The sequence below is a fragment of the Sinocyclocheilus grahami genome, unplaced genomic scaffold, assembly GCF_001515645.1.
Source record: "Sinocyclocheilus grahami isolate Dianchi unplaced genomic scaffold, SAMN03320097.WGS_v1.1 scaffold3.1, whole genome shotgun sequence".
In the NCBI taxonomy this organism is placed as follows: domain Eukaryota; kingdom Metazoa; phylum Chordata; class Actinopteri; order Cypriniformes; family Cyprinidae; genus Sinocyclocheilus; species Sinocyclocheilus grahami.
Genome location: NW_015505182.1, coordinates 6378003 through 6391323, shown reverse-complemented (window position 1 = coordinate 6391323; position 13321 = coordinate 6378003). Strand labels below are relative to the sequence as shown.

The window sequence follows — 13321 nt, the reverse complement described above, 5'->3', positions numbered from 1 at the left end:
AGCAGTGGTCACCAACCTTTTTAGGCCCAAGATCCCTGACCTCGGCCTTTATGAAAGACAAGATCTACCTATTGAAGAATTGATAGAAAAAGACATCCCAGATTGTGCTTCAAATTTGAGGCCTTTTACTTAATATTTTAATTAGTGATGTGGCGATCATAGCTGAATCTTTTTTTTTTTTTACTAGCAAATTGGATTCTGATACTGATTTTTAAGCAAATGTATTTATTGGCTATTTGCTTTATAACAAACAAACTGGCTTTAAACAAAAATATCTAGCCATTTGAAATTAGAGGCAACCACTGCATTTTAATCATGATCTGCACGGGCAGTTGTTCTTGATTTGATTTAGATTAATTTCAGGATTTAAAACAAAAACAGAATGGTCTGACTTTAGGTGTTATTTATTTATTTGCTACATAAAACATCTGCACGAAACAAAAACAGCAGGTCTCTGACAGCAGGTGGTGCCTATGAACAGGGTTGCCAGGTTTTCACAATAAAACTAGTCCAATCGCGTTTCGAGGGGAGTTCCCTTGTAAAAATCGAATTCCGGGGGTAAAATTCACGTTTTTCGGTGGGGATCTACCAGTAAAATTCACATTCCATGGACTAAATATCACGTTATTGGGGTCGCTTCAACCTGCGGACATGAACAACAACCCACTGCAACAGTGTTAAGTAGCCCAATTCAGCGGGAAAACCGCGGACTTGGCAACACTGCTTATGAACCGACTGCAATATAGCGTTTTCTTAGTTACCGCTGTAAACAAAGCAGAGTTTCCATCGAAAATTTTCTCAAGACAGTTCCCTTCAGTGATACATTAATATAACCCCATAAATGTAATGCATTTTTGTACTTATTTTACTGTTATTTTCGGGATCTACTGGTACAGTGATAAAGATCTACCGCGATCGACGGGTTGGCGACCACTGCTTTAGAGGCTACATGCATTTCAACTGTGGTTGCTATTTTTGTAACAACCTTAAAGGGATACTTCACCAAAAATGTACACTTTGGGTGAACTATCCCTTTAAGCAAATTTCAATCATTTTAGGGACGTTACGGCTGTTGTCGCTTTATCAGAGATGGATACAGGACCCCAAAAGAGGTAACCAGACACTTGATTTTACACAAAATAAGTGTTTTGTGGCTAATTCTCTTATAGTGTGACTGCATTCTATGTTTTTATGGTTGTGATAGGACCCCACTCGCCTTCACTATGATCCTGCTGAGCTGAAGCTCTTTGAGAACATTGAATGTGAGTGGCCAGTATTTTGGACTTACCTTATACTTGATGGCATCTTCAATGAAGACCATGAGCAGGTACGAACAGGCCGTCCTATAAATCCTTGTATTCTGAAAGCAGCAGAAATAACTCCCACTCATGGCCACATGGAGGCATTATGTAGTTATGACAGACGGCGTGTCATTCCTCAGGTGCAGGAATACAGAGAGGCTCTTGAAGGAGTTTTGATCAGAGGCAAACACGGGATTCGTCTGGTGCCTGAACTCTATGCTGTACCTGCTGACAAAGTGAGTTTAAACCAGTTTGTTACTCTGATCAATACCATGTACAGTTCATCAGTTTTCATCTGCAACAAATCATTCTGAATCTGCATGTACATTTATCACCTCAGATACTCCTTTTTGTTGCGCAAAGACACAATGTATACAGAATTATGCCAGTTCTGAAGATTAATTCAAGTTAAATGAGTGTTTGGACTCTGCTCAGTAACTGTGACACAAACAATCCTGGGTAAAATGTTTTGATCTGTTGCTCATCTGTGTGTTTATTTCTTGTTCAGATTGAAGAGGAGTACAGGAACCCTCACTCTGTGGAGCGTGTGGCCGCTGGCCAGCTCCCACACATGTGGGGCCAGTCTCTGTATATCCTGGGCTGTCTGCTGGCAGAGGTACTAAAGCCTGGATCCACTTTCATATTAAACATGTTATACTGTAGATAATCAGATATGATGTCAGGTGTTGAAGCGCTACCTGTGGTATCTTTGTTGATTAAGTGTACATGTGAAATGTCAAAACGGAGTAGTCCTAGTGTTTCTTAGGCAATCCTTCGTGTCTTATCTATTCTGCTTCTTTTACTGATATCTGGCAAATGGTTAATTTTAAATAGGGATTTCTGGCCCCTGGAGAGATTGATCCTCTGAATAGGCGATTTTCTAAAGAATTCAAGCCAGATGTTGTTGTGCAAGGTTTGTGAATATTATTGCTTTAATTTTTTTTTTTAAATGAGGAATATAGACAGTCAAACCATTCCTATTCAGACACAGACTTATTTGTACCATATATCACCTTTTGAATTTCTGTAATTTTTTTTATTGGAAAAAGCATGTGGCAGATTTTTAGACATATGTTTTGGCCAAACTCATGCACTTATGCTAATGCTCAATTACAGTATAACTTGATAATTAACTAAGTTGTAATAGCTTTTCAACAAATGTAACAAGATATAAAGTACTAAGAGATATTTGAGAAACAAAGAGATGTTTTCTCACCAAAACATGCAACTTTCTGGAAGACTACATTTATAATGGAAAGAATGTGGGTTGAATCCCAGTGAACACAATACTGCAAAAAAAAAAATGTTTGGTTAAAAAAATAATAAACTCAATATATAAGAATTTATATAGTATGTTTCATTTATATGAAACTATATAGTATGTTTTGCATCTATAAAAGGTTGGAGTTTAATATCGTTTTAATATTTTATATTAGGGGATATGAAAATCTACCACAGTAGGAATGAGTGTGCTGGTTGTGTTGGGCTGAAGTCCATTTAAGGAGCAGATTCAATTTATTACTAGAAGCTCAATTTTGAATTTGATCTTGACACTATAATTTGCTAAACAGAGAAGACTGACCTTTTTTTCTGTTTAGTGAGTGTAGTGGCTGAGTCAGTGCAGATCCAGCAGCTGCTGAGGGATCAAGGGATTGAGGTTCAGACCATCTCTGACGTTTCGCCCATCCGGGTCATGCCAGCTCGCATCCTGAGCCACATTTATGTGAAACTGGGTAAGTGTTCAGATTCACCATGACTAACAGGACAGAGCCAGACCGTGTAAACAAAGTCTACATCTGTAAAACTGCATTTAGAAGAAGGTCTTGAAGGTTCTGGGATACAAAATTGAATTCAAACCGGTTCCTTTTTCCACTGCACAGGTAACTGTAAAAAGCTGAATCTGAGTGGGCGTCCGTACAGGCACATTGGTGTCTTGGGAACTTCAAAGTTTTATGAGATCAGAAATAGTACTTACACATTCACTCCACAGGTAAATAAAAAGGATCTCACATGGAAGTCTTTTATAGTAGAAGACCTACTCTACAAAATAATATATGTACGTATATACTGTAAAGTCTAAAAAAGCATTATAACAATATATTTTTCCCATAGTTCATTGACCAGCATCACTTCTACTTGGCTCTGGATAACCAGATGATTGTGGAGATGTTGCGAACAGAGCTTGCTTATCTCTCGTCCTGCTGGCGGATGACTGGAAGACCTACCCTCACGTTCCCTATCACACCGAGCATGCTGGGTAAAACTTCTCGTACGATGGAAGATATTGCACTATGCACAAATTAATATTAACAGTTTCTTTCTTTCTATTATTGGGCCAGTTGAGGAGGGTGACAGTATTGACCCCTGTATCCTCTCTACCCTCCGGAAGCTTCAAGATGGCTACTTTGCGGGTGCAAGTTCAGAAAAATTTTGTCAGTAACAATAAAAAGAGTTAGAGTATGATGTTTGAGGCACGAATATGGTTTATTTGACATCGCAAATCCCTTTGTTGTTTAGGGTGCAGATGGCAAACCTCTCCTCATTCCTCACAACCTCCTTCCACACCCAGCTCAGCTTCTTGGATGCTGACTCTGAAGAGAATCTGCTAGAGGAAGAGGAAGAAGAAGAAGAAGAAGAGGAAGAGAGTTTTGGGTCCTCAGGTATCCATACTGACTTGCATATAGCTGCTTTGGAAAGCATCTCTCCCCCAAAAAATAAATGTATACATACCCTGCTGAAAACCAGGGTTTTCAGAGCAGATTAAGTGCTGATGGTTCAAGGTTGATTTATGCTGGTTATTGTTGGTCAAGCTGATGGACCAGAATGGTCTTTCTTAGGGTACCATTTCAGCAGTGTTGTTATTGCTAATTAAACATCTTTCGGATGAGACGGATGAGACCGAGGTCCTGACTCTCTGTGGTCATTAAAAATCCCATGGCACTTCTCGTAAAGAGTAGGGGTGTAACCCTGGTGTCCTGGCCAAATTGCCCCCCTGGCCTTTGTCAATCATGGCCTCCCAATAATCCCCAACCACTTGATTGGCTCTATGACTCTCTCTCCTCTCTACCTGTAGCTGGTGTGTGGTGAGCGCACTGGCGCCGCTGTCCTGTGGCTGCCGTCGCATCATCCAAGTGGATGCTGCACACTGGTGGTGGTTGAGGAGAGACAACCCCTCATGATTGTAAAGCGCTTTGGGTGTACAGCAATACACAATAAAGCGCTATATAAATGCATCATTCATTCATAAACTATTAAAATTGAAATAAATCTGAAATAAAATATAAATATTAGCTGAAAAACTTAAACTTACAAAACGTGAATAAAAATTTGGCATTGGCAACTGAAATAAAATAAGTTGAATTTGAAGTACTTAAATTACTGAATCTAAAACTGAAATAAAATAAAACTAAATATAAATATAAAAAAACATAAAACTAATAAAATGACAAAAGCACATTACTTGACAGATTTTTTAATAAAAATAAAAATATGATTATTAGAGTTAAAATAAAAAATTAAAATAAAAGCTAACTCAAAATATGAATAAATACGATAATATAAATAATTCTAAAACAACACTGTTATATATTAGATATCCACTGATTTAAAAACTGATTAAAGATTTGTTTTTATATTTAAATTGCCTACACTCACTTAAATAGCACTGTGAAATGTAATGTTTAGCAAATATCAAAGTGAATATCTATTTTTTATACTCTACATTATTGTGATGCCTAAATTCACTTGTAGCATTTAATATGATTGATTTTAGTTTTTATTTTGAATTACTTCAAAATAGTGTTGAATTTTACTAATCATTATCATCCAGAATTTAGATATCTGCATCTCTATTCCTGATCTTGTTGGTTAAGCTAGTTAATAAGTCTACTGGGGACACCAGCATCCAAAACACAACATATGCACAATACTCCACATAAACTAAAATGATAAAGTGGTGGTTTGTTTTCCCGCAGGAGGTTCAGGACACATGTTTGACCAGTATCTCACAGATCTATTGCACAGCACTGCTACAAAATGCCATCTGCCTCCCATCCAGAGGGGGCAGCACCACGTCTTTAGTGCTGAACACACCACCAGGGACATCCTTTCTTTCATGGCCCAGGTTCAGGGCCACAACATGCCCAGTAAGCCCTCAAGGTCTATCGTTAATAGTTAAGTGAATTTCATGCTTTCTTTTAGAGTACGGCTAGTCATCTCATTCTGTTATGTTTTTCAGAGCCTTCCATGTATTTGCCTGTTGTCCCCATCATGAGCAAACACAGGAAGTCTCTCAATCTGCTGGATGTTCCTCAGCACAATGTTTCTCATCGCACCAAGGCAAGTCTCCACACTCCAGTATAAAGTGAAAAAATGAAATAAATGGCCCATTGTTTTGATTCATGTCTGTTTTTGTCTGCACACACAATCTAGGCCGATAGCGTTGACCTGCACTTGCCACGTGATTCTCATGGGAACACAGACTTTGCCTATCTGGTCAATCAGCTAAAGCATTGTCCAACCCTTCAGGACCAGGCAGATATCCTCTATGTCCTCTATGCTATGAAGTGAGAACCTTTGTACAAATTGACTGTGCATATCCATTATAATTTATTTTATAAGCCATTTTTAATCAAAGTCAAAAAATCAATCATCAATGTGTTTAGGGGTTCAGATTGGATAGTAAATCTGTCAGGACAAGGAGAAGCAACTGTTCGCTCCCTGCTGGAGGAGCTGTATGTTCGGGCAGGAGCGTGTAAGGAATGGGGCCTCATCCGCTACATTTCAGGCATCCTGAAGAAAAGAGTGGAAGTCCTTGCTGAGGTGAGACCCCATATCTATCCGTGCTTGTTTGATAAACAACAGACACTTTTATGTTTCTTGGTTGATTTTGTTTAATAATTAAAACTTAAATATTTAGAATTTAGACATTTTTAAACTTTAAATGTTTGTTATATTATAATTCAGAAGTGTGGAGTCAGACTTTGGTAGAAGGTTGCATTTATTTGATCAAAAATACAGTAAAAACAGCAATATTGTGAAATATTAGTACAAATTAAAGGGATAGTTCACCCAAAAACGAAAATTAGCCCATTATTTACTCACTCTCAAGCCATCCTAGGCGTATATGACTTCCTTCTTTCAGATGAATCCAATCGGAGTTATATTAAAAATGGTCTTTGATCTTCCAAGCTGTTTAATAATGGCAGTCAGCGGGTGTTGCAGTTCATCAGTCCAAAAGAAGACTTTAAGTATCACTTTAATCAAGCTTGTGCCAACAGTTGAACATGGAAGCAGTTCCGGGCGGATGACGTAAGATGTTGGCATTGCGCATACAGGCGTGAGTCTCGTGAAAACCAGCGTTTGTTAACAGGAGCAAAGGAAGCAAAGTTTCCTTACTTTAGCAAAGGAAAACCAGTCTCCTCTTGGCTTATATTGAAATCCTCTGACATTCTTCTTTACAAATCCTCGTTTTGTGCTTCTAATTAGTGACCGTTGTTTTGTTTTGATCTCTCCGTTGTGCTTCTGCGTTCATCACTTCTGAGCGGTGCATGCGCAACACTGACGTCTTACGTCATCCGCCCGGAACTGCTTCCTTTTACAACAGTGAGCGCAAGCTAGATTAAATTGATTATTACGTTTTAAATAGGGTTATTTTTCTTACAAAAACGCATCCTTTGTTCACCCCCTGGAGCCGTGTGAGGCACTTTTTATTATGGATGGATGCACTTTATTGAACTTCTTTTGGACTGATGAACTGCAACACCCGCTGAGTGCCATTAAACAGCTTGAAAGATCAAAGACCATTTTTAATATAACTCTGACTGGATTCGTCTGAAAGAAGAAAGTCATATACACCTAGGATGCCTTGAGGGTGAGTAATTCATGGGCTAATTTAAATTTTTGGGTGAACTAACCCTTTAAAATAACTGTTTTCTATTTTAATATATTTTAAAATGTAATTCATTCCTGTGATGCAAAGCTGAATTTTCAGCATTATCACTCCAGTCTTTAAGGTCACATGCTACTTCAAAAATCATTTTAATATGCTGATTTGCTGCTCAAGAAACATTTCGTATTATTATCAATGTTAAAACAGCTGGGCTGCTTAATATTTTTGTGTAAACCGTTATTTTTTTTTTAAGGATTCTTTGATTAATTGAAAGTTCAAAAGAACATTTATTTAAATATAGAATATTTATTTAAAAATAGAAATCTCTTGTAAAATTTGTTTTTATAGTAATTTTTCAAGTCTCATCTAAATCTGTCTTGGAAACTTTTTTCATAATTTTATACAACTTTAATTCTTTAAATTAGAAAAGTGTCTTAAAATATACAATATTAGATTTATAAAATTATGATAATCTAAACAAAGAGTAAAAATGATTTATATCAGCTTAACTCTCAGTGGCAGCAATTTTACCTCTAATAATGTTTGTGTGTGTGTGTGTGTGTGCGTGCATGCACTCAGGCTTGCACAGATCTGATTTCCCATCATAAACAGCTGACAGTGGGTCTTCCTCCCGAACCCAGAGAGAAGGTCATCACAATGTGAGTGTGTTTAGTTTCTGATAGTCATTTTAGATTATTTTTTTTTTAAATCATTATTTTTTTTTATAAAGCAATAATTTTTATATTCTCCTTTTACTTAACCGATTCTCTTATTTTTAGTCCTCTTCCTCCTGAAGAACTGATTAGCTTGATTTATGAGGCCAGTGGACAAGACATCAGCATTGCTGTCCTCACACAGGTAGTTGTAATTTTAAGCCTTCAAGTTATGTTGCTATCTTCCACCGTTCTATTAAATTGACTTATTAAACTTCTGAACTCAGGAGATCATGGTGTATCTGGCCATGTATGTGCGCTCTCAGCCGTCTCTGTTTGGAGACATGCTGCGTCTGCGCATTGGGCTCATCATGCAAGTGATGGCTACAGAACTTGCTCGCAGTCTACACTGCTCAGGTACAGCCAATCAGAGTTTTGGTTCTACAATGTAAATCTTTATTATTTGCTTACATTAAGTGCAATAAATCTGTCCATGTAACATCTACAGGTGAGGAGGCATCAGAGAGCCTGATGAGCCTCAGTCCTTTTGACATGAAGAATCTCTTACATCACATCCTGAGCGGGAAAGAGTTTGGTGTAGAGAGGAGCAGTGAGTATCAATCAACCTTATTTTTTTATGCTCTTTACTCCAGTGAGTATTTCTTTGGGTTTTTAGGTGTAATTTTTATCGTTTTATTTTTGAAAGTAATTTTCTGTACTATATGTACACGACGGTTCAAAAGTTTAAATGTTATGTTTTAGAAAGAAGTCGCTTGTCTCACCAAGGCTGCATTTATTTGATCAAAATATATTAAAAACAGTAATATTGTGGACATCTTTTTATATATATATATATATATATATATTTAAAAATGTAATGTATTCTTACAGAAGAGTAAAAAAAAAGAATAAAGGTAATTGAGAATTTTTATCTTACAATTTTGAGTTAAGTCAGAATTGTGAGATATAAACTTGCAATTAGTTTTTTTTCCCCCCAACTCAATATAACTTGTTTATATCTCGCAATTCTGAGAAAAAAATAATTGAGTGTATTCTGCAATTCTGAGAAAAAAATAATTGAGTGTATTCTGCAATTCTGAGAAAAAAAAACGCAGTTCGGAATTGCAAGATGTACAAACTTTTTTCTCAGAATTGCGTGATATAAACTCACAATTATGAGTTATAAAGTCAGAATAGCAGGATATAAACGTGCAATTGCTAGAAATAGTCAATTCGGACTCTTTTTCTTGCAAATTCGAGTTTGTATCTTGCAATTAATTAAAAAAAGTCAGAATTACAAGATGTAAACTTGCAATTGAGAGAAAAAAGCCAGAATGGTGAGATAAAAACTCTCAATTACCTTTTTTATTTTATTTTTTTATTCAGTGGCAGAAACTGGCTTCAATATATTCCTGTGATGGCACAGGTGAATTTACAGCATATTTGTGTAATATGCTTTTTTTTCAGGAATGGTTGATGAATAGAAAGTTCAAAAGAACAGTATTTATTTGAAATGGAAATCTTTTGTAACAAATGTATTTACTGTCCCTTTGATCGAATGAATGCATCCTAGCTGAATAGCTACAAAAATATTATTTTAAGATTTCTGTGCAGTTAATTTAAAAAGAGGTGTGATGTGGCTACTCTTGTTGTGTGGTTTGTTCTTCAATAATCACTCTGTATTGTGTGAAAGTGCGTCCGATTCAGTCTTCAACCACCAGTCCTGCCATCTCCATCCATGAGCTTGGACACACAGGGGCCACCAAGACAGAGCGCACGGGCATCAGAAAACTCAAGACTGAAATCAAACAGGTGGAGTGAAAGAGGAGACTGTAAATTATTTATCAAATGTTTTGCAAATTGTGATATTTTTACAGATTTCCTCACTATTGTACCTTAAATGGCTTTTATATTATTTTGTTTTCAGCTCGATGACTCCAGACCCATGAGTGTGGGTTGAGTTTGTAATATTGGCATGCTGTGCTAATACTGTAGAATAGCTTTTTTGTGCAGAGCCCATTCTGTCTAGTGGTCACAGCACATTTGTCGAGACCATGAAACCAGTATTAGCATGAAAATTCTGAGTAATCTTCAGTTTGCCCATATCATACACATCTTTTTTTAGTCATATGAAGCATCTTTTTGACTGTGAAGGTGATAGTTTTTCATGTTAATGTCTCTCTGTATGATTGATGTCTCAACTGTTCGTTCATCAGAAATACTTTCCATTTTTGTCCATTTTTAAATGTTTATATGCTCTGCTTTTATTCTCATAGATATTTACCAGCAGTCATTCCATCAGCAGTAATTTCACATCCCCTCGTTCCACGGTAACTTGCAGAAAAACCAAAACCCTCTCTACTAACACCTCCTCTCCACTGTCGAATACTATTTTTTTTACACAAGTCAGTTCAGAAGATTAAAAATCATTTTAACTTGGAAGGGTGGATTCAGTTAATTGGTACTCAATAAATATAAATTTAATCTAATGACATTTTTCAGTGCCTCAGATTAGTTGACTGATTTGAAATGGGACAAACTTACAGCCATAACAGCCAATTAATATTTCTAACGTGTCTCAAGTCAGTCTTGTCTTGTTGTGGTCATTTCACTCTCTTAGCATGGGCTGACATTATAACATCTTAGCTATGTTTGTCATAGTTTCTGCTTACTAAACCTGAAGCATGCTTTTAAGTGTGTTATATGTGCTGATTAGTGCCACTAGTCCCACTAGTCAAAATTTTACCTCATATCTTTATGATATACTGACAATGCAAATGTGTGCGTGTCTGTAGCGATGCAGCAGCCCCTCCACTCCCAGCGGGATGCTGTCTCCGACCGGTACAGGAGACTCACACCTGCAGTGGGAGGAGCGCCAGGGCCAGTGGCTGAGGAGACGCAGACTGGATGGGGCCATAAACAGGGTTCCCATGGGCTTCTACCAGAAAGTCTGGAAGATTCTCCAGAAATGTCATGGCCTCTCCATTGCTGGATATGTCTTGCCTTCCTCCACCACCCGTGAGGTGCATCCACCTATGTGTATATATGTATATATGTATAAAGATTCCTAAATGCATCTACTTTCGGAAGGCCAAATAAAGTGCTTTTGCTTTCGCCTAGAAACACACAGCGTCTCCCTGACATGGCTGCTTCAACACTAACTGTGGTTACTGAAACCACGCCTTCTTTCTTTGTGTGAACATTTGGGCCACATTATGCTAATATTTCCACATAGTGAGGTAGATACATGTTAGAACGAGCCGTTTTGGGGGGGGTGGCAGAGTCTTAACTTTGATAAAGAATATCTCTTTGGTTTTGAGACTTTAGTCTTTGCAACTTCAGGGATCTTATCTATGCACAATCAGCTTGTAACACTCCAAAGAGAAAGGAAAACTTGAAATCGCATCATATGACCCCTTTAAACAGCACAGCTGGTTTCAAAATTAATAAGATGAAGAAATGTTTCTTGAGAGAATAATTTCTAAAGGATCATGTGACACTGAAGACTGGAGTAATGGCTGCTGAAAATTACGCTTTGCCATTACAGGAATAAAATACACTTCAAAATATATTCAAATAGAAAACAGTTACCTCAAATTGTATACATTTTTCACAATATTACTTAAATTTTTACTATATTTTGATCAAATAAATGCTGCATTGGTGAGCATCTTTCAAAAATGTCTTCAAGAAAAACCTAACCTACCCCAAACTTTTGAACTGTGTATATATACAGTATACTATGCCAAACTATATTACATTGAACCTTAAAAGGTTAGTTCTCTCAAAAATTTAAATTCTGTCATTAATTACTCACCCTCATGTCATTCCAAAACCTTCGTTCATCTTCTGAAGACAAATTAATATATTTTTGATGAAATCTGAGAGCTTTCTGACCCTCCATAGACAGCAACAAATCTGACACGTTCAAGGCCCAGAAAATTATTAAGGACATCATTAAAAAAGTCCATGTGACATCAGTTGTTCAACCTTAATTTTGCGAAGCTACGAGAATACTTTTTGTGAGCAAAGAAAACAAAAATAACAACTTTAAAATTCTGTCATTAATTACTCACCCTCATGTCATTCCAAAACCTTCGTTCATCTTCTGAAGACAAATTAATATATTTTTGATGAAATCTGAGAGCTTTCTGACCCTCCATAGACAGCAACACATCTGACACGTTCAAGGCCCAGAAAATTATTAAGGACATCATTAAAAAAGTCCATGTGACATCAGTTGTTCAACCTTAATTTTGCGAAGCTACGAGAATACTTTTTGTGAGCAAAGAAAACAAAAATAACAACTTTATTCAACAATTTCTTTTCCGTGTCAGATTTCGATGCGTGTTCACGAGAGTACCATGACTCATGCGTGTGGTGCTGCTGACGCAGGAGCCGGCGTTCTGACGTAGAACCCGGTTGTGCTGTGCCTTGTTTGCAAAGAGGAATGTACACGCATGCGTCGTGGTACTGTCATGAACGCACGTCGAATTCTGACATGGAAGAGAATTGTTGAATAGTTATTTTTGTTTTCTTTGAAAATTACGGTTGAACCACTGATGTCAGATGGACTATTTTAATGATGTCCTTACTAACTTTCTGGGCCTTGAACATTACAGTTGCGTTGCCGTCTATGCCGGGTCAGAAAGCTCTCGGATTTCATCAAAAATATCTTAATTTGTGTTCTGAAGATGAACAAAGGTCTTATGGGTTTGGAACGACATGAGGGTGAGTAATTAATGACAGAATTTTCATTTTTGGGTGAACTATCCCTTTAACTTCATTTTCCTTTAAATACCCATAACCATGAGCTGTTATCTGTGTGTATTATTGTAGATGACGGAAGGAGAAATCAAGTTCGCAGTGCACGTGGAGTCTGTACTGAATCATGTCCCACAGCCTGAGTACAGACAGCTGCTGGTGGAATGCGTCAATGCAAAACAAAATGTAATTCTGCTGTGAAGCACCTCTAAAAAGAGGACAATAGTAAACAGTAAATTTTTCAGTTAAAGTTTCATCGTTCATTCTAGGGCTGTGCAATTAATCGTCAGTAAAGCCGGTTCCGTGATTAGTAGTAAATCGGCATCACCTGCTTTCAGATGGAGCGGCATTTAATACACAGAGCCGTAGTTCACTGACAAGCAGATATTGCCTAATTGTCAGTGAACTATGGCTCTCCCTGCGTTCCATTCAGAAGGGCTCATCCCAATGCCCTAATCCCTTCAAAGGGTTTACTCTCCAGAGTGAGAGCTTTGAAGGGTTGAAAGGTGTAGGGGACCAAACAAGTGAAGTGCCCTTCTGCGTCGTCATCACGTGCCCACACGGAGGCACCGTCATCATGCAAAGAAACATGGGATCATGGGAGCCTGAAGTGTCCATCAGTTGTACCCTTCGAAATCCTTCATTTCGAAGGGCCCTTTGAAGTGGACAGTTTTGAGGCCTTCGGATTGGAACGACCCTTCAATATGGCGGCC

At 37.5% G+C, this 13321-nt stretch overlaps 1 protein-coding gene across 1 annotated transcript in view; it reads left to right on the top strand.

Annotated features, from left to right (window-relative positions):
- The window catches only part of LOC107573346 (phosphorylase b kinase regulatory subunit alpha, liver isoform-like), a 30400-nt gene that overhangs the window by 16096 nt on the left and 983 nt on the right, over positions 1–13321 (top strand). The window contains exons 18-29 of the mRNA XM_016259812.1: positions 3816–3961; positions 5276–5446; positions 5539–5639; positions 5733–5866; positions 5966–6122; positions 7771–7850; positions 7971–8049; positions 8132–8261; positions 8353–8454; positions 9538–9656; positions 10121–10174; positions 10640–10867. Of these exons, the coding sequence (XP_016115298.1) occupies positions 3816–3961; positions 5276–5446; positions 5539–5639; positions 5733–5866; positions 5966–6122; positions 7771–7850; positions 7971–8049; positions 8132–8261; positions 8353–8454; positions 9538–9656; positions 10121–10174; positions 10640–10867 (1501 nt within the window). The remainder of the gene's footprint in view (positions 1–3815; positions 3962–5275; positions 5447–5538; positions 5640–5732; positions 5867–5965; positions 6123–7770; positions 7851–7970; positions 8050–8131; positions 8262–8352; positions 8455–9537; positions 9657–10120; positions 10175–10639; positions 10868–13321) is intronic.